Source organism: Scomber scombrus, chromosome 16, assembly GCF_963691925.1.
Source record: "Scomber scombrus chromosome 16, fScoSco1.1, whole genome shotgun sequence".
Classification (NCBI taxonomy): Eukaryota; Metazoa; Chordata; class Actinopteri; order Scombriformes; family Scombridae; genus Scomber; species Scomber scombrus.
In genome coordinates, this window is record NC_084985.1 from 9,547,207 (window position 1) to 9,572,098 (window position 24,892).

At 38.0% G+C, this 24,892-nt stretch overlaps 3 protein-coding genes across 4 annotated transcripts; all 3 read right to left on the reverse strand.

The window, feature by feature from the left end:
- Positions 1-729: 729 nt before the first annotated feature.
- eva1bb (eva-1 homolog Bb (C. elegans)) lies at positions 730-8,092 on the reverse strand. The gene is made up of 3 exons (XM_062435910.1): positions 8,013-8,092; positions 3,770-3,921; positions 730-2,056 (listed from the first exon to the last, which is right to left on the reverse strand). The coding sequence occupies exons 2-3, from the start codon at positions 3,834-3,836 to the stop codon at positions 1,620-1,622; spliced, it is 504 nt and encodes a 167-aa protein (XP_062291894.1). The 5' UTR covers positions 3,837-3,921; positions 8,013-8,092; the 3' UTR covers positions 730-1,619.
- Positions 8,033-14,713, reverse strand: lsm10 (LSM10, U7 small nuclear RNA associated). 2 transcript variants are annotated; one of them, XR_009927212.1, is made up of 3 exons: positions 14,627-14,713; positions 12,365-12,881; positions 8,033-8,131 (listed from the first exon to the last, which is right to left on the reverse strand). XR_009927212.1 is itself a non-coding variant. In XM_062435911.1 (2 exons), exon 2 carries the CDS (start codon positions 12,841-12,843, stop codon positions 12,430-12,432), a length of 414 nt encoding a protein of 137 aa, XP_062291895.1. In that variant the 5' UTR covers positions 12,844-12,881; positions 14,627-14,713; the 3' UTR covers positions 12,028-12,429. The 2 variants fall into 2 exon arrangements, 1 of the variants encoding a protein (XP_062291895.1); XM_062435911.1 differs by lacking the exon at positions 8,033-8,131 and having other exon boundaries at positions 12,028-12,881.
- A 1,456-nt stretch (positions 14,714-16,169) lies between these two features.
- oscp1a (organic solute carrier partner 1a) lies at positions 16,170-24,802 on the reverse strand. Its single transcript, XM_062436206.1, has 11 exons — positions 24,691-24,802; positions 24,463-24,492; positions 23,023-23,177; positions 22,208-22,375; positions 21,927-22,007; positions 21,718-21,821; positions 21,158-21,286; positions 20,996-21,050; positions 18,349-18,363; positions 17,272-17,417; positions 16,170-16,209 (listed from the first exon to the last, which is right to left on the reverse strand). Exons 1-11 carry the CDS (start codon positions 24,800-24,802, stop codon positions 16,170-16,172), a joined length of 1,035 nt encoding a protein of 344 aa, XP_062292190.1.
- Between the last annotated feature and the right edge of the window lie 90 nt (positions 24,803-24,892).

The following is a 24,892-nucleotide window of genomic DNA, read 5'->3' on the forward strand; positions in this document are numbered from 1 at the left end:
CAGTAAGGCCGAGGTAAATGGGTCTTTCATAGCCCCCATACAGACATTACTTTACCAGAGAACCTCTGTGCTGTAGCTGAAAGAGAGAGCAGAGTGGTGGGAACAGTGGAAAGGGAAACACAGGAAGTGACGGGGTCAGAGATACAAGCCAATAAACAGGCTGGGAAAAGACTGGGAGCATTTCTGTAGGAAAGGCTTGAAGAGGTAAAACTTTGCAGTATTTGGCAAAAAAAGAGTAAAGATTAGAGCACAATGCAGTTTAATCTCATTATCTACATTGGTAATCAACTTGTGAGGACATCTTGAATTTGGGAGCCAGTGTTTTATCAACCACTGACATGTTACCTTTGATGTGAGCGTAGGTCGCCATGCTGTTACTGAGCAGCTCCATGTCTCTCTTAACAGGCTCCATCCTGGTTCACTGTGGCTTCAAATATTTACCATCTCCAGGACCTTCTTCAGAGTTTCTGTTAGCCCTGTATCTGCCTCTTTGGGACTAGTTTGTGTGACACTAAGGCTGCAAATAATTATTTACCTATTAATGTGCACATTATTTCTTCTTATCATTTTGTCTATGATGGTGGTTCTCAACCTTGCTAACCTACCGTCAAAACACCTTTTTGCTTGTGAATTACTGCATGGTGATTCCTTCATGTTTCATCTACTGTCATCTACAAGTTAAAATTGGGTGTTGATTCAAAAAGTGGTTAAACTTTTATTGTTTCACATTACAAACATGGAGTAGAATACAGATTAGGCCAAATATGCTTACAACATCCTTCATAAGTTACAAGAAATATATGTGCTCAATATTAAGTAACAAATAAGAAATTATGAAATAATCATGGTCAAAAATACAGACAAAATGTATAATGTAACAATGTGAAAAAGGCAATTATCTTTGTCTTTTTCATAATTCAAATTTTATTTCATAATGCCTTTTTTTTTTTTTTTAAACACAAACACTTCATCAATCAAGACAGAGCGGAGCCAGTTGTGCAAAGAAGCATGATGAAGTAATGTTTAATTATACCAAGTTTTGAAAATATATTGAATTATTAAAAATGATATTAATATATATTCCATATTTTGTCTGTATTTATTCATATTATAAATTTAAAGTCTTATTTATTTATTTTAAAGGGTTACTCCAGCATTTAATATTTCATTTTTATAACATTTGGAGACAGGCTAATAAAAAATATGGTCAAGATTGTACATATCTTGACTTTTCAGTTCTCTTCATGGCTCAAGCTCCAGGAACACTGAATCCTACAATTCCCATAATGCACCTTAATATCTTCCTTCATTATACACTCCCTGACTGGTAAACGTCCACATCTTTAAACCCAAACGCCCCCAGTTTCTTGCACAGGATTTCTGTTTTTCATACTTACTTAATTTCTCTATAGAGATATAAAACTTGGCACGTTAACAACAGTTTTCACAGGTTGAGTAATAATTCCTCATGGTGAGTAAACTGATCGTCATGTGTAAAATCAGCGGAGTGTTCCTTTAATATTGAACATTTTGGATTTCCATAATCAAGATGAAGCATGTTTCTGTCCAATGTCCAGCTGTGTATGTTTGGCTCTTTGCAGTCTCACTCAAAGTGTCTGTTAGTGGTAATGCACCCGACCAATTGTCCCCGTCCCTGTAACCAAGATGTCCGGCTGTCCATTCCTCCATATCTCCCTGACGATACGTTCCCTCTCCTCCAGACGCCGGGCCTTCTCCAGCTCCTCAGCAGACGCAAACACATTAACACTCCTCAGCGTGCCGTTGGACTGGCTGCTGCGTTCGCTCATCGGCCCCACTGTCACTTTGGGGATCTCTGCCTCCTCCCCATCTTCCCCTGCAATGCTCTCCTCATCCTCCTCCTCTTCTTCATCCTCTTCCTCGCTGGACTCTTTCAGCTGCCTCCTCTCAGGAGATGGAGGAGGCCTCCTGTGGCGGCGAGTCCTGCAGGTGAGGCTCGCCACCATCAGGCACAGCGCCATGAGCAGGCCGAAACAGACGCCCATCATGAAGTAGAGGGCGAAGCTCTCTGGATTGGCTGCAAGGGCAGAAAAACACATTTGACTTCAGTAAAAAATCAGAGCAGAAACAGAACTAAACTGTGCTCTTTATTGTTTTCTTTACTGCCTACTTTTGAGCAACAGAGCTTTGCATTGCCACATGATATTCGGCGCTGTGAGCAGATATACAGTCAAACTGCAGCAGCGTTGAGCCAAAGAAAACAGGACACCCAAGATGCTGGAACTGATGGTGGCTAGACAGTGAAATGAATTCTCAAAGCTCAACAGAAAAGTATTTTGTGGAGAGCTGCAGAGATGTAGTCCAGGTTCCCAATGTTTTTTTAATTAAGACCCCTTAAAGGCTAGTTTCACACTTTTTTTAAGTCTCGAAACGATACCCACATGGCTTAAAGTAAATTGAAACAGTTGTTAGTAGCCATATTTGCTCCTCCTGTACTGGCTGTGAAAATGGTACTGGCTGTCCTAAAGTGTTTTGATTGTAAGTGATGGGGAACAAGATCCTCAGGAGTCTGTCCGAGGAAAAAATGCATAACAAGGTTCATCTAAGGCATCAGCAGTCTGAGTTGGATGAATCATTTTTGGAAGCTGACATCTTCCAAAAATGTGTTTTTATTGCATGATTCTCTCTTTTTTTCCCCAGATAGTGTTTCACTGCTGAGCTAGGGTGGAGAGGTGCTCACTCAAATAACTAATTTTGTACTACAAACACAGACACAGTTAGTTAAATGTGACCACTTGTGTCTTAATTTTCACCTCCATCGAGTCATTAAGTCACCAAGTTTCCTTTTCTTGCAGCCTGTGAGGCGAAAAAGCAGATAACAGATATTTAAACAGGCCAAAATAACCCAGTTCATTTGACGAGGAAGCCAGTGATAGTATTGACCATCTAATAACTTATGTAACTTAATGAATTCATTAATTGATAACACAGTTTTCGGTCTGTACGCTGCCTACGGCTGATTGGTTTAGCTGAAAAAATGTTTAGACACTGTGGTGTCAATGCTGGCTGCTTAAAGATCTTGGACTGGATATTTTTCCGAATCCAAGCAGCTTCAGAACTTAGCTTTAAATCTTTCCAGCCAAGAAATTTGGAAGATGCCTACTTGTTTTCACTTATTCAGACTGCTGAAGCCTCATATTAGCTTTATTTTTATTGATGTTTTCTGGCAAAAAGAATAGGTTGACATGGACGACATAATAATTATACAGGAATAGGATCGTTTGGTGATATTTGATGGGTTACATCTTCCAGGTAGACCTCCCCCCCTCATATTTTAGATATTGACCATATTGTAATATGATAAATGTGAAAATCTACATACAGTTTATTTAATTTGTTTAATTCTATGTCCAGTTTGCCTCCAGCTATTTCCATGTGATTGCTGTCTTGGTAGCAGCTTCATTTGGCTGCAGATTTCTTCCCCAATCACTTAAATTGGAATCAATTTAAGAAAGGATCTCTTTCAACTTATCCTTTAATATTAAATAATTTCATGGCTGAGTCCATGAGTGAGTTGTTCAGAGAGATTTTTTACCTTCTCGGGCTGCTTAATTGGAATAATTTTAACCATTTTAATAGGCTTGAAGAGGTAAAACTTTGCAGTATTTGGCAAAAAAAGAGTAAAGATTAGAGCACAATGCAGTTTAATCTCATTATCTACATTGGTAATCAACTTGTGAGGACATCTTGAATTTGGGAGCCAGTGTTTTATCAACCACTGACATGTTACCTTTGATGTGAGCGTAGGTCGCCATGCTGTTACTGAGCAGCTCCATGTCTCTCTTAACAGGCTCCATCCTGGTTCACTGTGGCTTCAAATATTTACCATCTCCAGGACCTTCTTCACAGTTAAACTCCTACACCATCCACTCAGTGCAGTTCCTGTCACATAGAAACACATGCAGACAGTTAGTTTATGCATCGGAATCTCATATTCTTTTGAGTCTGAGCTCATCCAAATGATAGCAAAGGCAAAATATGTTCCTCCAAAGCTCCACCCATGATTCCTGTGATCTAAACCAGTGTCAAAGGTCACTCCACAAGGACATTGTGTTCCTCGTAAGTGTTTTATACTCAGGGCTGCGGTGAGGCCCTCTGTGTGTAATGGGGATGTTTATGTTTATGACATCAGTGCCTGAGGACCGGGGAGGCTCCTTTCCGGTGTCAGGCAAATGGGACTTTTAGTTTGATTTTGATTTTCCCACAGACAAAGTAACATGTTGGATTTCTCATGTCCGCTTTGACACTGAATTACACATCTGCTGTTGTTGTTAAACAGAAATGAGAGGGAGGGAATTAAAGGCTTGTTCATCCACCCCCCAAAAAACTCTAATAGTATCTAAGCATGAAGATAATTGGCCATGTTTTGTAATATCCATGGGATTTCTGCCTTATTTCAAGGTTGTGAAACCTCTTTGGCTGGTGTTTACGATATTCTGTAACAATAATGCATTTATAATTGTTGGTACATGATCAAATGCTCATTGGCTTCTCATTCTGTTATAAGATGTCAGGTCAATAAATGCATAAATGTTAGTAAGACATACATGAAAATCTTTTGCTATTTTGGTTTTTTAAAAATTACTTGGGTCTTGTAGTCATAAGTAGTTAACCCTTACATACTGTTCATATTCTGACTCATAATTAGTCTCTGCACCAATTCAGATGAATATTATTAATATCATTAATAAAAGTATGACTTGTCTCATGGAAAAAGACATTCACAATCATTATTTTATGGTCCAGGAAAACATTTTATAGACTATGATGAACACAAGATGTTTGAATGCTGATTTTTGAATTTGTTTAATAAACATTGGATATAAAATGTGTATCGCTGCACATGAGAATATGGTGTTTTTACAGCTTGCAAATGTAAAAAAAATGGGTCAAATTTGACCCTGAACAGGATGTAAGGGTTAATTAATGGATTTTGGCCGAAACGCCCTGCAGCCCTTTTCCAAAAGGTCAGAGGTCAAACTGGACATTGGGGTGATTGCCCTGATTGACTCAAGAATTATCTAAATAAAACAAAGCAAGTTTGATTTTAGGTGAAAAGAATATGAATTCTAACTAATACAATCTTTATAAAGGGTGCCTTATTAAGAAAGTTAGACCAAAATGACTCAAGATTCAACAAGAGTCGACAGACATGCTCGCAGTTCTGTGGGGTTGTACTCTGTGAAGCTTTGAGCAAAATAATGCTAATTTCAACATCGGATCCGAAATATGCAAGTGCACAACACAAACAACACATGCAGAAGCCTTAGCAATAATCTTAGCAACCAAGGCTACACAACAGATGGCCATTTATGGCTATGACCAATGAAGTAACATGAGCTGGTTGGCAGGGAAGAAGAAAGACATCACAGCTCAGTTCAGGGTTAAACGAACATTAACCTCAAGTTTTGGAGCTTTGACCATGTTTAATAAGGGCAGCCAACATCATAACAGTAAATAAATGACAGACAAACAGAACAAAACCCATAATATGTTCCCTTTAACGGATCAGGATGTTGCCATGCTGCTAGCGTAGTTTAAGATTCAGCAGCATTATGTCTTTCCAAGAACAATGACTCTGGTCTTTCTGGATTATCTCGCAGTTTTCATAAGAAACACTTTCTCCTTTTAGGGGGATTTAAAATGAAACCATGTCGCAGATGGTCCCACGGTTACAGTAAAGCTTGATGTAAACATGATGACTGATATTTCCCACCCCCTCACATTCCCTGTCATTACAACAACAATGTGCGTGGGAGCCAAATGTTGTTCTTTCTGGTGTTTTTCCCTCAAGGGAAAGCAAAATCATGCCCTGCTCCAGTCACTGCCACTGGGGGCCTGGGTTGATCTCCCACCCTGATCTTTATCCTGGTGACTCTTGGCAGACCTTGTGCACTCTCAAAGGCTTTCTTTTTTATTTTTTCAGTGGGGGCAATTAAAGTGGTAGTTACAATGGTGGCTGACTCAGGGTCCAATGACTGATGGGAAGTGGTGGGTCTCAACCAGGGCTGCTTTATGCTTGGCATTTAACTCCCTTCCCAAAGAGAAGACATATGAGTCCATCTGCTATCCTCAATTTACTGCCCCCAGACCTGAACCACATAAGTGGGCAATTTAGCTTTTGGTTGAGTTCATGTTCGGTCAGTTTTTTCTTCTAATTAAAGAGTGGCCCTGACACCCAGTTGTTCTACATCCACCAATGAGACTGTTTCTAAAACTTGTAGCACTTATCACACTGCAGATAACAAATTCTTATCAAGTCGATAAGAAGGTGTAATTTCGCGTCCTTGGAGGAAAAGTTCACCATTTTCGAAAATAGCTTACTGGCTTGCCTAGAGTTAGATGAGAAGACTGATAACTCTCTCATGTTTGCTTAATGTGAAGCTAAAAAAATGTGACTAGCATATTTTAAACTCATTCAATAACACTTTGGTTAATTTCTTTAATCTGTACAAAACTGAAGTGTAAAAAAAGACATGGTTGTGGTTTTATGGGGAGTTTGTGCTCTATTTCTTGGCTAGGAGCAGTTGTCAGGCAGCGAGGCACGGATAATGTTACCGACCAAGAATTAATCCATCACATTTACCTCAGTGAAAGAAATGTGTTTTTTGTACAGATTTAACAAACCAGATTTAGCTTGTTAATTATCGAGCTTTAGAGGTGCTGGCAGGCAGATTTGCTACTTTTGGACAGAGCCAGGCTAGCTGTTTCCCCCTTGTTACCAGCCTTTTATGCTAAGCTAAGCTAACCAAGTACTGGCCAAAACTTCATATTTAACATATTGGCTTGAGGGTGGTATCAATTTTGACATCAAACTCTTAACAAGAAAACTAATCAGTGCATTTTACAAAATGTAAAAGTATTCATTTAAAGTAATTTTCTTAAAACAATCTGAAAGATATTTCTACTCACTTCCATTAGAAATCACCTTATTTGAGTTATTTTGCTAAATCAAGTTACATTTTTCTTATTTTTTTCCATGTTTCAGTAAACTTCTTGTAACAAGCTGGTTTCTATTGAAACAGGTTGAAATAATCTTACTGCAGTGGCACTTTTTTTCACTTGTTTTTGAGAAAATAAGCTGACACAAAGGACTTGATCTTGACATTTTTGTAGCACCCATGAGAGTCATAATTACTAATGTGTTGTCTCATTCTGTTTTCTTACTTGTAGAATGACACTGTACATATATTATTATACAGAGCTGCACAGAGATTCATGACAGCCTGAAGCAGGCAGTTTGTGGTGAAGTCTGCCCGAGCTGGAAGCACAACACAAATACCAGAGGGAGACAAATGTCCATTTTATGCAGCCGCAGTCTCGGGCAGACAGATTTAACACCTAATGTTTCCAGACAAGTCCAATAACTTCTGGACTTAACCATACACATGCAAAGCCCGGCAGCTGTAGCTGTTTATGTGACCCCATAAATGTACTCCTATTCAACCCTCCCACATTTCCTGCTTAGATAATCCTATTTAAGTCAAAATATGAAATCTGAAACCACTGAAAATAAAACCTGTTACTTTACAGTAGTCAATCCTGCATGAGAGGCAGAGCATTATATCAACACTACCACAATACTTCAACACATTACATGAAACACATTATTAAGTATACGAAAGTACCCTAAACAAAGTATAAAAATATATGTGAATAGCTGGGTTTTCCTTGTGGATTTATAAGTGTTGATGATTCTGGGCATGTTGTTGCTACTGCACCCATAAAGGATTTTATGGTCTGCTGTATTGTAAAGAACATGGTGCAGGCAATACTAATAAACCAGTTTGTTACCTCGTTTACTGCCTGACAGCAGAAAAAACTGCAGTAAGATTGTGCAAATATTTGAAAATCAATGTTTGAATCCAAGTTTCCATCACAGAAAGCTTTTGACTTAAATTAAAGTAAAATATATTTGAACAAAATGGGTGAAATATCAGCATAAGATCATTTTAAGTCAGCACATCACTCACCTTGGTCCTGGATGAGAGCTGAAATGCTTGATAACCACAAACTTTCCTCTGAAGAATCAATAATTTAGCTCCAAATCTGCTCCATGCTCATCAGCCAACACATAAATAAGATCCCATCCCTGAAAAAGGAGAAGCAGTGAGGTGTAGTCAGACGCTCAGTGTGCGTGACAGAGGAGCTGATGTTGCTACTGGAAGCCGGAGAAGGAGCTGCCCTCAGCCAAGATCCACTCCCTCTCATCCTTTAGAGGGAAGGAGGGACCAGCCAGAAACGGTCCAGACACATGTTGAGAAGGAGGCGTTTCCTTTCCCCTAAGAGATAAGTGAAACTATAGGGGTCCTCATGCATCTGAAACAAACATCTGATGCCAATTTTAAAAGCCAAAATTACAACCAGGGTCCTCACCTTTATAGAAATCACCATTTATTGAAGATAGTCTTGCTTTTGTGTCCTTATGTGCAGATGTGAACCGCACTACTGACCAGAAGGAGCTGATCTGTCCTCCTCTGCCCACAAACGCACCACAGTGAGGTCTGTTCACTGTGAAGCCAGGAGGGTGGAACAGGAAATAGCTAGTCGGCTGCCATGGGCACAGGGCCGTGCTGCTGCAGGGGCTCGTGGATTAATTGAGCTCTTTGTATTTTAATCTCAGTTTCCAGGGAGGGAAAAAGGAGCTTAGCAGTACAGTTTGTGTCCCTGACTGAGTTTATTAAGCAAACAGTGGAGTGGCACGCAGCGCTGGCTCGCAGGTGCTGTTGTTTGGTAGAGTCTAGTGGTGGAAAGCAATTAAGTACAATTACTCCAGAACTGTAAATAAATACAATGCTGAGGTACTCCACTTGGGTATTTCTGTTTTGTGCTGTTTTCTACTTCTGCTCCACCAAACTCAGAGGCACATTTTGTAGGTTTTACTCTGCTATATTTATCTGACAGCCGTGGTTACTATTCAGATAAAGATTTTACATAAAAACATGTGATTATCTTACAAAATACAACACATAGTTAAAGATTAAATCAGCGGTTTCAAGCTTTTCAGTACAAAAACAGGAGTGTCTGGTCACGTTTTAGATGTGTGTGACACACACCGAACTCTAAACTTCTCACATGGTTTCATTTAAACTGTTTCAAAAAGGTAAAATGATCCAATATTTCACCAAAAATCAAAGATCAGACAAAACCAGTGGTGGAAAGTAACTAAGTACATTTACTCAAGTACTGTACTTCATTACAACTCTGAGTTACTTGTACTTTACTTGAGTATTTCCATTTGATTCTACTTTATACTTTAACTTCACTACATTTATTTGACAACTTTAGTTACTTTTCAGATGAAGATTTTACATAAAACAGTGTTCTAAATGTTCAAAGTGAAACTACTTTTAACTACTTCATATACAGTGAGGTAGTTTAGAGCAGTGGTTCCCAACTGAGGTGTGGGGGTTTCTATAGGGTCGCAAGATAAATCTGGGGGGTCATGAGATGATATATTGTTAAGGTAGTAAGAAGAAAATAGTAAGTTCTGCAACAAAAATCTATATTCATTTTTTGAAATTATTTTCATTTGCAGATTTTTCTGTAGTGTCTTTGGTGAAACTGAAAACAGCTCATAGAAATCTGAAATATCACAAATAAACAGATTTTTAAAAATCAATCATATACTACAGTACAGGAATGGAGTAAATATACTTGTTTACTTTCCTCCACCACTGATAGCAGAAATTTTCATCTTTCATCCACTCATCATTTTCAGACCCCTGAAATGTATTTAATGACCCTTTCTGAGGGACACAAACCCTCAGTTGCACTGCGATTTACACATTGATTCATCAGTATTAACCAGAGATGGAAGAAGTACTCAGATCCTTTACTTGAGTAAAAGTACCACAGTGTAAACCTTGAAACCATAAAAACACTGTAATTGTAATTACTGAAGTATTAACAGTTTACTCTTGTGGCAGGTAGAAGTGGGGCTAAATTTAACAACTTTATTTACTGTGAGGTAGTTTATAAAAATAATCCTTGCCTATTTGCTGATTGCATGTCTTGTATGTTTCATGTTATTCTGCAAAGTAGTAGTCTGTCAAATAAATGTATTTAAGTAAACACTACATTATTTCTCTCTGAGATGTATTACATGCATAAAAATAGCATAAACATTTAAATGTACTTACTTTTTATGACTGGTATTAATCTATTAATGTCATATTTAATAACATGTCAGTCACAAAGGGCCACTTTTTAATTTTACTATTGATACTTTAAATATATATTAGTCCTTTCACTTATAATGGAGCAGTTTGGTGTTGTTGTATCATCAGTACCTTTTTTAGATAGAGGATCTGGGTTGTTTCACCGCTGGTATGACACTAAATCCGGCTGTGTTATGAATTGTAAAAGAATTGTTTATGCGGTCGTGCCTCAGTAAAGTGCTATTTTGAATCTTGTGAGTGTTGATGTGGCACACGGTCATGTTTTTAGCAAAGCAGTAAGCATCCATTATGTGGGTGGCTGCTGTCATTCAGACGCTCTCAAGGTTGGTTTTAAAGCAAACAGAGTCAAGAGAAAAACATGTCCCTTAAAACACCCTGAAGCCACAGCCAAAACAATGATCCAATTGCCAAGGGACATTCCTGAGAGCTGGGAGCATATATTCCTCTTAATTTCACTTTTTTTAAATGATATGGCTGCTGAATACCCTCTCATCTGTGTACAGTGCAGGGTTTATCTGAACCAGCTGCCCCCGCCTGTGTTATGTCAGGCCTGTCCTCTTCCTGACACTGCATAGGAATAACATACCCCTTCGCAAATTCCTCAAATTCCCAATCGTATTTGTGTATCGGCAGAACACTGGGACAGCAGTTTCCAAGGGAAACACTCTCTTCCTTTCACCCGCTCCACTCGCCTCCATTGGCCAAACAAAAGTCCCATCCTGCTCTGCTCGGATCTTGCACCACCAATCAGAGGAGAGAGTGACGGGACAGCTCAATGATGCATGCAGGAGAGATGTTTGTGAGGTGGAAGCTGTGGAAACATGACATGCTTGTTTTTCCCTCCACCAGACTGGCATTGAACATGACTAATGTTTTCCTGCATATGGGCAGTTATTAAATCTGGGCCGGTGTCACAGACAGACAGATGGGCTTTGTGGTGCGTGCCAGGATCCCTCAACCATGCCTGAGAGTAAACAGCAGACACCCTGGGCCACACCTGCTCTGACTGTTGATTGTTTTATGTCCTCTTTTCATTTTAAAGAAGTGCTTATGCGCTGTAGTAAAGACGTTGGCAGAACAATGACTTACTTGTAAGCCTATTTATTTACAGTTGTGTGCATTTCACGAAGACGGCTGTTAACTGCTGTTTTTTATGTCAATTACAGATCACAAAATCAATTACCAAATGCAAACACACAATTTCCAACTCATCAGCTCGTCCAGTGGTTCCCAACCAGAGTCTGACTGATAAATGAGCTTATTGTAGAAATATCAATATTATTGTATGTGTTGGCTGATATGTAACAGGAAATGTCAGTACAGAGATGCCAAAGATACGTTTGAGGTAATTTTATTTAAAAAAAGTCTCCCTTTGAGTTTGTCCACCTGAGAGCACAGACAAGTTAAAGTATCACACTGAGTGCATCTCTCGATCATCATAAAATATGTGCCGAAAGAAAAGTATGACAAAAAATTATCATCAATATATAATTAACTGATTTTAAACAAAACTTGATATAGGCTTCAAAAATATAGTATCTTTCGGGCTATATTCATAACTTTTTCAGCTCTGTGACCTCATACAATGAAACAACTTGAAACCCCTCATCACAAGTATGCAAGTAAAATATGCTGCTTCAAAAGATGAAAGTTTCCAATATTTCAAAAGGAGAAGAAAAAAAGTGAGAAGTCAGAAAAATAAATATTTTGTTGTGTAACAGAGTTTTTTTTTTTTAATCACTTTGTGACTCCTCTGATTTATTTTAGGAACTGTTGATATTCCCAAACCTCAGGGCTGCAAGTAACGATTACTTTCATTATCAGTTCATCTCAGTATTATTTTCCTGATTAATTTCATTTTTAATTTGGTCTAAAAAACATCAGAAAATACAAAAAAATATCTATTAGCATTATCTAATGATGTCTTCAAATCACTTGATTTATCCGATGAACATTCTCTCATTAGACAAAGAAAAGCAGCAAATCCTCCCAACTGAGAAGCTGAAATTTAGGAGTGTTAGGATTTCTTAAAAAACTATTGATTATGTAAACAGTTATTTTTCTGTAGATGGACTGATCAATAAACCAGCAGCTGATCTAGTACTCAAATACTCTTCCTCAAAACTAACAAAAAGAAAACTCACTTGGTGCCTCTGAGTATTTTACGTTCTTCCCAGCAGAGTTTTGTTTCCTTCTAAAGAACAAAAAGTTATTTTGTCTTCTTGGCATACTCTTTCCTGCCGCCCCCTTGGCTGGCAAAGTTGCGGACCCGGTGGATCTTGGCCAGCTGGCTCTGAATGGTTTTCATTATGTCCATGTGGTCTGGGATGTGAACGTAGCGGACATTCCTGCCAGTAATGAACAGGTCCTGTAGCTGGGTGAGCTGCCCCCGCCGGTCGCGGTACAGCACCTCTGCCAGACGTATGTTCATGAAGGCGTCCACGTTGACCACTCGGCCTCTCGCTGTGCTCTCGTTCCTCAGGTCCACTGTGGTCACCTCCCCCTGCAGGCCCTGCAGCAGAACCACCATGCTGTTCTCTGCGATGGTGCGCTCCCGAATAGAGCTGAAAACTTCAGCTGTGCCTGAGCCTGATGGCGGTGATTCAGTCCCCTCTGACTCCATTTACTCTGATGAAGAGACTCTGGGGAGGTCAGCGATACCTGCAGGCAGGTTAAAGCTCAGTTAATGTCATACACTTCATCACCAGAGGGGAATATAAACACTTCAGTCAAAACAAGTACGGGCCTATGTTTCAGAATGTTTTCATTAACTTTAAACGATGTAAATGTCAAAACACACCCATGAATTAGAAAGTACAAGCAAGGAATAGTTTCAGGTCATTAAAAAAGATCAAATGATCATTATATAATGCTGATCACTGGAAGGAGACTTGACAGTAGGAAAAAAGGTTTCACATACTCTGTCTCCATATGCATTTCTGTATTATTTAGAGGACATTTCAACCCTCAGGCCTTTTTAAAGATCATCAACAATAGTAAGGCAGACACTCCTAATGTTATATAGGCCAAACCTAGTAACACATCTGATGGTGATTAGACAATCATGTTCCATGTAATTAAATCACTTTAACCAACCACAACAGGTATACACTCTGGCTTCATATGCATTTCTCTTTTATTCAGATTATGCTTTGGCCCTCAGGAACAGACACTCAGAAAAGTTAAACCTCAGCTCTAGATGATCACAAACAACTTAATCCAAGTATCCAATAAATAACGGTACATTACAGAAAACAATTTAAGAATAAAACTATATTTAATCCATAAAGAAATAGAATGATTAATTTCAACAAAATGTGGCGCTTTTATCCAGTAGCAGCCCATTTTGTTGAATTTAATCATCCTATTCACTCTCTAAGACGTATTGGTAGTGAGAAGGTATCACTGCCCCCAAGAGGAGATAACTTGGATGTTGTCAATTTCCAAAAGGGAGCACTATTGGATCCACTGTCTGAGAACCCACTATGATCTCACAAACGCCTGATTATTAAGTCCCTATATAACCAAATATTTTGAGTTTCGCTGCAATACAGACATTAGGCAAACTCATATTGATCTAAGGAATGAAAGATAGTCTTGAGAATTGGCAACACAATGTAATACATATTGAAGATTAAATTTTTTAATTACTGTCCTTTTAAAAGCCGATTGATAATTTGGGAGGAACTTTCATCTATTTTGCTAATTCATTGCTTTTAGTTATTTTTTTAGGGAGAACTATCCAAAAAGCCTGATTCCAGCTTCTTAAATATGAATATTTCCTGGTTTCTTTCATCCTCTGTGATAGTAACAAAACAAGACAAAGAGGTTGCACCTTGTGCTTTGAGAAACTGTGCCAAATTTAATTGTTTTATCAATAATGAAAAATAATCATTAGTTCCAGCCCTAAAAATGTATGTCAGTAGATATTTTATGCTATCTACTTGTTGGCCATGTTTCATGAACTTTCAAGATAAAAATACCACACAGAAATCGAAACATCTGCAATAATCTGACATATTTACATATTACTGACATGATTCAAAACTGGCTTTAACAAGCAGCATCTGTATCAGTCCAAAACTATATTTTTTACCACTGATATTTGGCTGATGGTTGAACTGGCAGCAATTTAACTTAGCTGTAAAATCAGCCATTTCTTACAAGACCATAAAGATATAAGCTAATTTGATACTGGCACAGCCTTCATTATGAGGGATATTACAGAGATTGTAACTAGTTTAATTTATTCATTCTCATCCAAAAAAAAAATCACATATTTAGATGATTATTGTGATATTTGTCAGATTCACTGTTAGTTTATGCAGCGACCCACGACCACATTTTAAAAAGAGAAGAACTCATATTATACTGTTTCCTTTACGTATTGCGTGCGTAATATTTACCTGCGTTAGTTAAAACCTTATTTCATGTGAAAAAACCCGCACAAAACCGTCGCGGGAGGAGATTAAACGCACGGATGTCAACAAAGTTTTCCCGCACCAGACGTCACCTGGAAGTACGACGTGATGACGTATGACTGTGCGTCCGTGCGTCACAGATATTCTTCAGCAGAGAATTACGACAGCACCCCTGCAGGCTGCTGGCAGCTACTACACAAGAACAGACATAATTATAATTAGGAATGAATTATGATTTATTTATATCACTTTTAGAGATACAGTTATTAGTCGTGCCTCAAAGCGCGTGGGGGGGGGGGGGGGGGGGGGGGGGGGGGGCTCATTTATACCATCAGTAATCATCCCAGTACCTCCCACTCCCATCATCATCCCAGTACCTCCCACTCCCACTAAAAAAGACTGATGCTGTCCTTACTATGTAAATCCCAGGCACATTTCATACATGTATATAATCTCAGGAACTTCTGCATATTGCACATGTATATATTGCACATGTATTTACACAGAGATTGTTTACTGTATATAGTATTTTATTTTATTTTATTTATTTTATCACTTTCACAAAGGTGAACGTACATGATAGTAAACTGAATATCTTTGGGTTTTATACTGCTTCTTGGACAAAATGAGACATTTAAAGATGTAACCTTTGACTCTGGGGAACTATAACGGCTATTGTTACTATTTTCTGACATTTTATCCACAAATGAATCATGAGAATATGTGTTAGTTGCAGGCTTACTTTATTTAACCAACAACCTCACTTTTATCAGAGTGTCCTGACCAAAAGAGCAGCAGCACATAAAACACAGAGGTTACAAACCAGATAACTGTATCAAACATTTTATACAAGCAGCACAAAAACATATGTTCACATTAAAATAAAATTCAAAAATACAGTAAAAGGGATAATAGGCATTCTCTTTACCATGTACTATTGTCTTTCTTTAAAAAAAAAAAAAAAAAAAAAAGTATTATTAAAGCATTATAATGGATGGGAAACCTGATTGCTTATCCACCATATCAGTGAACTCCAGATCCCAAGTGAATGTGCGCAAGGTAAGGAAAAACACAACTGTCAAAAAAATGGGTTACCTGAGAAAAAAGGACTATTAGATCACTTCTGGATCTCTTTGAGCCCTCTTAAAATCACTGCATGTGTACACTGTGTGAAGAACACAAACATTTCAAAATATGAATAATACCATTAATGATAACACAGAATGTTTATATAGAAATCACAGAAAGCATTCATCCATGATTCATAATGGTCAGCATTCATTCAACAGAATATCAGTCAATGCATATCAGACAGTGTATATTTATCTTAAATGTAGAACAGAATATATTAGCAACAGAATATTTTACAGATTAAACAGAACCTCATAGTGACAGATAATGTGATATTAATAGTAATAAATAATGTGATTTTACCTGAGATACAAGACTCTGGCACAAGTCAATTTGGCCATAAAGTTTAGATGAATAACTGCATTTCTGACCGTCTCACTGAAACCTAACAAGAGAGTCAGAGGTCATCCATCATGGCCAGCAGGTCGTCTCCTTTGCTGCTGCTTGGATTTTCAGGCAACTCTTCTCCTTCTGCAAACTGTCCGGCGATTTGAGCCAACTCAGTCGCAGCCTGTTCATCCTGAATCAAACAGAAACATGACAGCTCTTCAAACTTCCTTCAATAACAGATCTGTAATATTATTAAAATAATGGTTACATGTTCGTGAACTACAGTCCATTAAGAATAATGTCTTACATTTTCAGAAAATGTTGAATTAATTATATGACTATATTCTCAAATAACATATTAATATAGATTAATAGTAAGGTGTGTATAGCTTCTGAGCTGCATCCATGGTTAAAGTGTTTTCAGCTTACTGCATGTCCTTTATCAGGTTTAGAGGATGCTTACAGACTTCACAAGGCGCATAACTAAAAATTATGGCGTAACATCAACACATTACATAGACGAAAAAACCCACACTAAGTGTTTTGCTTCAGACTTCAGAGTACGGAAAAAGTGTCTCACACTCTGGCTTCATATGCATTTCTCTTTTATTAAGATGAAGCTTCAGCCCCCAGGCACAGACACCTGTATGTTATGTAACACACCCTAGTGACATGTCTGATGGTGATTAGAGAATCATGTTCCACCATTAGGGTGTAGAAATGAATTAAGAGGTTTTCAGCCAATTAAAAACTCTTTAAAAAAGACAGGGAGAGGAATTACACCCGATCAAATTACTTTAAACAAAGTGAAAAGAACCATATGTGTATCATACCACATATAGAGATTTACGTTTTACACACAAGTCTTTGGTTAAGTATATTCGAAATGTTAAAAATGCATTTATTTTAATAGATATCTAATAGAACAGAAAAAGTTAAACCTAAGCTCAAGAGGATCATCAACAACTTTATCTAAATATCCAATAAACAGAGGTACATTACATTTACCACATTCCTTACCTGCATCGCCTGAATATTTATCACTCCGAACAAGGATTCCTCAGCTCCACCTGAAGTCCTTCTGTTAAACAAAACAAACGTCGTATTTAAAGGGATGGACTTTAAGTTATCTAAAGGCACAGATGATGGATGAAAAAAAAAGCACTTACGCCTCATCCTCCTCCTGGTCTGTAGTAAACAGGTTGATGCGAAAACCGGCTTCAGCACTGGGCATGCTCTCAGCCTTCATGCTACCCATCAGACGGGCCAGCAGGTTCAGCTCCTCTTTGGCCAGCAGGTTGGGAGTGTTGTCTTTCTGCTGCTGCGTGATGGAGGTTCAAAGCGGTCACAACTCCAGCAACACTTCTAGTACAAACAGCAACTGTATTGTGGTTTCCATCAGAGTCAGCACACAGCACATTACCAAAAACCTCTTTAGCCTTATCACCTTGGAAGTTGTGTCAGAAACTTTTATCTGCATAATTATAGTTATTCATGGACAGTGGTGGAAACAGTATTCAGATCCTTCACTTTAATAAAGGATTAAGTCAGGTAGTTGAATCTATAACAATGCATTGTATTTTATAAGATGATCGTATATTTTGGTGTGAAATTGCAATCAAAGATTTAAAAAGATTGAAGATGTATTTGTCATACATATAATGTCACAAAAACATCTTTAATTGTATTACACAGTACTATGTGCAGCACAGTGTTTAGTTCCCATCCCCATTATAATAAAATAGGAAGAAAAACATGAACAATTAAACATGTAAGGGGACGTTACAAAAGAGCAAAAAGCAAAAGTGGAACCTTGTAGAGGATGACATATTGAGTATTGTATTGTCAAGTAAGTCTGAGAATTATGTGTATACATTATACTGTACAGTTCAATAAATGTGTATATGCTGTATTTCCAATATAGTGTGATGACAATGCAACAATGAAACATTGATGGGAATTATATAGGTCATTTAAAAGGAGAAGTTGTGCAAATGTAAAGTCCAGCATGGCTTCATTCAGGTGTCCTTAACTGCAAAGTCACCAGCAACTATATCTGTCAAATAAATGTGAATATGTGGCAAGTACAACTTTATTAAAGTGAAGTACTTGCCTAAATGTACTTCTTAGGAAACTTAGAAACTGCTGTTAAACCTGATATTTATTTGGACTGTTTCTCTCCAGTCGACCTTATAGAACTAACCTCAATGATCACTTCCTCCAAACCATCAACCTGTCTCTTAGACCCGATTCCAACTAGGCTGCTTAAGGAAGTCTTTCCCTCTGTTAGCACTTCCTTATTAGATATGATCAATCTGTCTTTAGTGACAGGATATGTACCACAGTCCTTTAAAGTAGCTGTCATTAAACCACTTCTTAAGAAACCTACTCTTGATTCAGAGGTTTTAGCCAACTATAGGCCCATATCTAACCTCCCCTTTCTCTCTAAGATCCTCGAGAAAGCAGTTGCTAATCAGCTGTGTAACTTTCTAAATAATAACATCTTATTTGAGGATTTTTAGTCTGGATTTAGAGCTCATCATAGTACAGAAACTGCACTGGTAAAAGTTACAAATGACCTCTTAACTTCATCAGACAATGGACTTCTCTCTGTCCTCGTCCTGTTAGATCTTAGTGCTGCCTTCAACAATATTGATCATCAAATCCTGTTAAAGAGACTTGAACATTTAATTGGCATTAAAGGAACAGCATTAAACTGGTTTAAATCGTATTCATCTGATAGATTTCAGTTTGTAAATGTTAATGATAAATCCTCTATGCAAACAAAAGTCAGATACGGTGTTCCTCAGGGTTCAGTGCTTGGACCAATACTATTCTCCTTATATATGCTTCCTTTAGGAAACATTATTCGGAAACACTCAATAAAATGAATACATTTTCATTGTTATGCAGACGACACTCAATTTTATCTATCAATAAAGCCTAATGCAATCAACCAGTTAACTAAACTACAAACATGTATTAAGGACATAAAGGCCTGGATGACCTGTAACTTCCTGCTATTAAACTCAGAAAAAACTGAAGTTATTGTGCTTGGCCCTAAACACCTCAGAAACACATTATCCAATGATATAACTACTCTGGATGGCATTACTTTGGCCTCCAGTACTACTTTAAGGAACCTAGGAGTTATATTTGACCAGGATCTGTCCTTTAATTCCCATATAAAACAAATTTCAAGGACTGCCTATTTACATCTGCGTAACATTTCAAAAATTAGACACATCCTGTCTCAAAATGATGCTGAAAAACTAATCCATGCATTTGTTACTTCTAGGCTGGATTATTGCAATTCATTATTATCAGGCTGTCCGAATAAATCTCTAAAGACTCTCCAACTGGTCCAGAATGCAACTGCACGTGTTCTGACAAAAACTAGAAAGAGAGATCACATTACTCCTATTTTAGCTTCACTGCATTGGCTTCCCGTAAAATCAAGAATAGAATTTAAAATCCTTCTCCTTACTTTTAAAGCTCTTAATGGTCAGGCTCCATTATATCTTAAAGAGCTTATAGTACCTTATGTACCTACTAGAACACTTCGCTCCCAGAACGCAGGCCTACTTGTGGTACCTAGTATCTCTAAAAGTAGAATGGGAGGCAGAGCCTTCAGTTATCAGGCTCCTCTCCTGTGGAACCATCTCCCAGATTCGGTCCCGAGGGCAGACACCCTCTGTACTTTTAAGAGTAGGCTTAAAACTTTCCTTTTTGATAAAGCTTATAGTTAGCCAGCTCCTAGTTTATGCTGCTATAGGCTTAGACTGCCAGGGGACTCCTACCTCCATGATGCACTGAGCTCCTCTCTCCTCCTCTCTCTCTCTCTCTATCCATCCATCTATATCCATTAACATTCATGTACTATTAATGCATTCAATAACCTAAACTTCTTCCCCGGAGTCGTCTGTGCTTTCTCATCTCACAGGTAATCTGGGCCTGTAGACGTCCGGATGACAGATTCCAGTCCCGGACCTACTAGCTTCAATGTTTATTTTCTATGTGCTTCTCTCTCTCTCCTATTCTTGCTCTCTCTCCTCTCTACCCCAACCGGTCAAGGCAGATGGCCGCCCACTTTGAGCCTGGTTCTGCCTGAGGTTTCTTCCTGTTAAAGGGGAGTTTTTTCTTGCCATTGTCGCTAAGTGCTTGCTCATGTGGGAATGTTGGGTCTCTTTAAAATTAAAACCTGAAGAGTACGGTTTAGAACCTGCTCTATGTGTAAAGTGCCTTGAGATAACTTTGTTGTGATTTGGCGCTATACAAATAAATATTGATTGATTGATTGATTCTTTGTATTCTACCACTGGAACAGTGTTCACATATTTGTGCAAACAGCAGACATTTGGACATGTAGCAACAGGAAGAACAAACGTGTCACTTATGACACTAACGAGGACAGAGCTCCATTCATGTGCACCAATAAGCATTCATACATAACACACACACACACACCCACAATAATGCATACACACCCCATAAACACTAATAATGACACACACACACAGAATTGGACACACCTTCCCCTTCTCTTAAATGAGACTGTGTATATTTCACTTTATTTCCTGTATCGCATGCCAAATCTTGCTTGCTAATAAACACCCTGAATTCTCTTAATGCCATGTCTTGTGCTGTTTGCCTCAATGTCTACATGTTCGACCAATGTTAAAGTCACCTCTGTTAACATACTGTATGTCAGCCTTGAATTGCACCAACAAATTTGTATACCAATTAAAAAAGGTGTTCCAGTGAGCCGGCATGCACAGTAGCAGGGCTCATAACTGGAAGATCTAAATGGAAAGCAGCAGTTAATGATGTTATTAATTATGCCTGTCTTTTTCCTGCTATAAAGATGTCAGTCATGAACAACCCCATTATTACCTTCACAGAGGGAGTCTTGGATGTGTGTGTTTCCTCTGGATGGTTCACAGTGTACCTTTAATTCATGAAAAACAAAACACAGCAGTGTCACTCACAAGTAGAGAGCTCTACATGTATAGGCTACAGTACTGTATGTGTACAACATAGATAAAGGTGCAGTACATGTTCATGCCCAGTCTGATGACTCTGTCTCCATGCAGCTCAAAGGATCCCTGTTTGATGGGGCTGCTGTAACTTCCCCCTGTGGGGAATTCACTCCGTCTCACTTCTCTCCCCTTTCTGTCAAATGTCCTGCAATAACAGGAAGCAGTTGATGACACTCTGGAAAACTGAGATATTTTTAATATGCAGACAGAAAATATATATCTATATCTATAATAAGCTAAATCTGGGTTGCTGTGTGTAAATGACACCTAACAGCCATTTAAACAGCAATTATTAAACAATAAAACTGATTCCAGTTTGTGTTAAAACAAAAGTCTGGTGAATATGAACAGTGAAAAGAGGTTCACCTTGCTGTAATCATTCATCTTGTTCATACTGATTATTAAAATATCCCCTTCAAATGTGCTTACAATGTAAGTGATGGGGGGTCAACAGTTCATCATTGTGTGCAAAAAATGCTTTAAAAGTTTATCTAAAGCTTATTTGAGGCTTCGGGAATCTGAATTGATTGACAGTAGTCTGTATGTCATTATATATGAAAACTATTTCTACAGTACCTAATTAGCCCTGGAACATCTATCCCATGAGGCACTGGGCCTGAGGTCGACAGGGCAAAACGCCCGTTGGGATTCTGGACTTGAATTTTGAGAAAAAGTGACACCTAAATGAGAGAATAAAAGAAGTGCTAGTTGAGAAAAAAAAAAGATTGTTTGTATTTTTCAGCTCAGGTGTACGGAGTGTTGAGATAAATGACTTAACGACTCACGCGAACATGCATGTCTTGAAAAAATATGAGCAGTGTTTGTCGGAGAAGCTGGAATTCACCTTCTGACAATGACGAGTATACCTGCAACAAAGAGAAAAACAGGTTGCACAGGATACAGGCAATAAAAACTGACAGCTGAAATGTAGACAGTGTGGACATATTTATTGCACAGAAAGCAGGAATAACACATGACAAAAAGATATTTGAATTTAAAAAATGTAACTAAAAGCATCCAGGAACAGAATGATGCAATGTCAGACTGGTTTACAACAGTTATCTACCTCAATTATCTTCCTATGTGTTTCATCCACTTGATTCATGATGACAGGAGTTTCTTTCACAAATTCTCTGATGGTATCTATGTGATTGTACGAGATGAGCAGCAAGTCTTTTGGCCGTGGACAAAGGAAGACTTGATACTTGAAAGCCATGATCATCAGCTCATAAAGCTACATGAGGAAAATAAAAGAAACGTTAAACTTGAGCACCATCCCACCAACAAATAAAACTACCCATATCTTCCAAAACTGATTATTTTACCCACAATATCCTTCTCAATTGCATATAATAAGAGAGCTCAAGACTTAAAGTGAGTGTTAAAGTTTGTGCATATTCAACAATTTTATTACTGTCAACAAATCCCATGAAAACACCTAAACAACCAATAAAGAGACCCCCTAACAAGTATTGTCTGTGTAGCCAAACATGATTAACAGCATCTTTTTAATCTGTCACAGAGCTTCAAAAAATAAAACTGCAATTATACATACCTCAAGAAATACACTATTAATTCCTGTTTCAGTAATGTTTGCTAAAAACTAAAGTGCCCTGCTGTTTTAGGAAATAACTGAGCCTTTAAAAAATGAAACTAAATATTCATGACCCATTTTTAAAGATTTATGTCTAGTGGGAGCTAATGGGCTTAGGGCTGGGCTTAGGTGTCAATAACAAATGAAAAGAATATCACTGTTTGCATGTTTCACAGGACTGTTAAACAAAAATGTTGTATGACTTGTAACAGACTTACAATTTGCCTATAAAGACGACTCAGACTTGCCTGTTTAAGAACTAGAAACGTTTTTTCTAATGTACATACCCTGTCCATACTGGCCGGGTTCAGCCTCATGATGGAGGCGTGTGCTAACCGGGTTAGCACTGTTTTCAGGGTCCTGTGAGAATACAGCTGTTGAGGTTTGAGGAGTTCATCCATGAAAGGTTTACTAAACATGGTCCCAACAATATCATTCATTACTGTAAATGGGGAGAAGACACAAACAGAGAGGTGGGTAAACCTGCCAAGAATTTGCTATTGAAGACATGGAAAAAAAGAATAGGTTCACAATTTTTCAAGACTAACAACAGTCATGTGTCCATATGAAGAGTGAAAAAGGTTTTCCTTGCTGTAATAATTCCTCCTGTTCATACTGGCTGTTAAAAGATCCCCTTAAAATGTGATTTCAGTGTAAGTAATGGGGGACAATAAAGGTTTATCTAAAGCTTATATGAGGCTTCAGCAGTTAATCATATCAAGTGGATATCTGCCACATTTACAGTCTTTTTAACATCAAATTCCCTCTTGGTGTTTCCTTGTTGAGGAAGTTTCATAACAAAAAGAGTGGCTATGGCACTAAAAAGTCTAACATAAATATAGCAGAACAAAAATATATATATTTGATTTGACTAATTTAGTAGGCTGAAGGTTCATATTTGCTTTAGATAAACTTTTAAATACATTTTTGCACACATTTTAAAGGGATCTTTTAATGGTCAGTATGAACAGGAGGAATTATTACAGCAAGAAAAAACATGTTTCAGTGTTAATTTGGGCACCTGGCTGTTGTTTTAAGACATCCTTTCCATAAGACATTAACTGTAACACACCCTTTAAAAATTACAGTATATTAAAACCAATCAATAATTTGTGTTTTAACATATTTAAATGTGCTATTTAAAGGTGGTTTGATCACAGCAAATCACATGAATTCAACTAGAGGCAAAAGCTGAGTTAGCAGTGATTAACATTAAGCTAGCTACCTTCAGCAGGAGTTTAACTCGATTTTTTTTTCATCATGGCTGGATTTAGACAGAAGGCCTGACTCATTTTACCACATGCAATAACTAACTGCTTTACCAAGTTGTTGCTTCATCAAAAATTGATATTCTACAACTGCAGAATAATCATTAACCCTAGGCATGGTTATCTGCCCAACTAGCTTGCACTTTAAATAGTGTATCTTCCCTTCTTTAGCTGCCTTCAATCTTGTCTGTCACACTATGACAGTTTTAAATGTTGTTTTCATGAAGCTTATACATTTATATGTCATAATTGTTATAAGGACAAAGCAGATGCCAAAAAGTAAGATTTCAATCCTAATTTTGACCAATGTAGGGGCTGAGCTTTGACTTTGAATATTCTAAAAATTACTATCAAATCTCACAAACGCACATTAGTTTTATAGAAATTGCCGCTATCAAGACACTACAGGGGCAAAAGGAGCTGATTTAACAATATTATCTTTAAGTATGGCATGGATACCTCTTTTTCTGTCATTCTCTGACCACACTCCTGCAGCCCAGGTAGGTTTCCCAAGACAGAAAACAAAGAAAACATTTTGTCACTGTCTTTTCAAGGTGTTTTGCACAGGAAATATGAGATGCACACATTTCAGTCTATGAGCTGACATCTGACAGCTAAAGCTTGTCAGGGGGAAGGATGAGTGGGAGCTACACACCTACCAAGCCTGTCAGTTCACCAGCTATCTACCTTTCTCTGAATTGTCCTCTGAAGTGTTCTGAGCTCGCAGGCGTTGGTCCAGTATGAAAAGCATCTCTCCACCAAGATTAATGAAAACCAGGGGGAGAGTTCTCACAGACATCTTGCAAAAGACAAAGACAGGATTAACTCCTACTGTAGCAAAAGCTGGTGCAGAATTAGGCTTCAGAAGCAGCTGGGCCCCTTGCAAATG

Coding starts and splice junctions, on each gene's coding strand:
- oscp1a (XM_062436206.1), bottom strand. CDS start 24,802: ATGTCTGTGAGAACTCTCCCCCTGGTTTTCATTAATCTTGGTGGAGAG. Junction 24,493..24,690: donor AGAGGACAATTCAGAGAAAG/GTAGATAGCTGG, acceptor CCTGGGCTGCAG/GAGTGTGGTCAGAGAATGAC. Junction 23,178..24,462: donor AGAGAATGACAGAAAAAGAG/GTATCCATGCCA, acceptor CCCCATTTACAG/TAATGAATGATATTGTTGGG.
- lsm10 (XM_062435911.1), bottom strand. CDS start 12,843: ATGGAGTCAGAGGGGACTGAATCACCGCCATCAGGCTCAGGCACAGCT.
- eva1bb (XM_062435910.1), bottom strand. CDS start 3,836: ATGGAGCCTGTTAAGAGAGACATGGAGCTGCTCAGTAACAGCATGGCG. Junction 2,057..3,769: donor GACCTACGCTCACATCAAAG/GTAACATGTCAG, acceptor CTGCCCTTGCAG/CCAATCCAGAGAGCTTCGCC.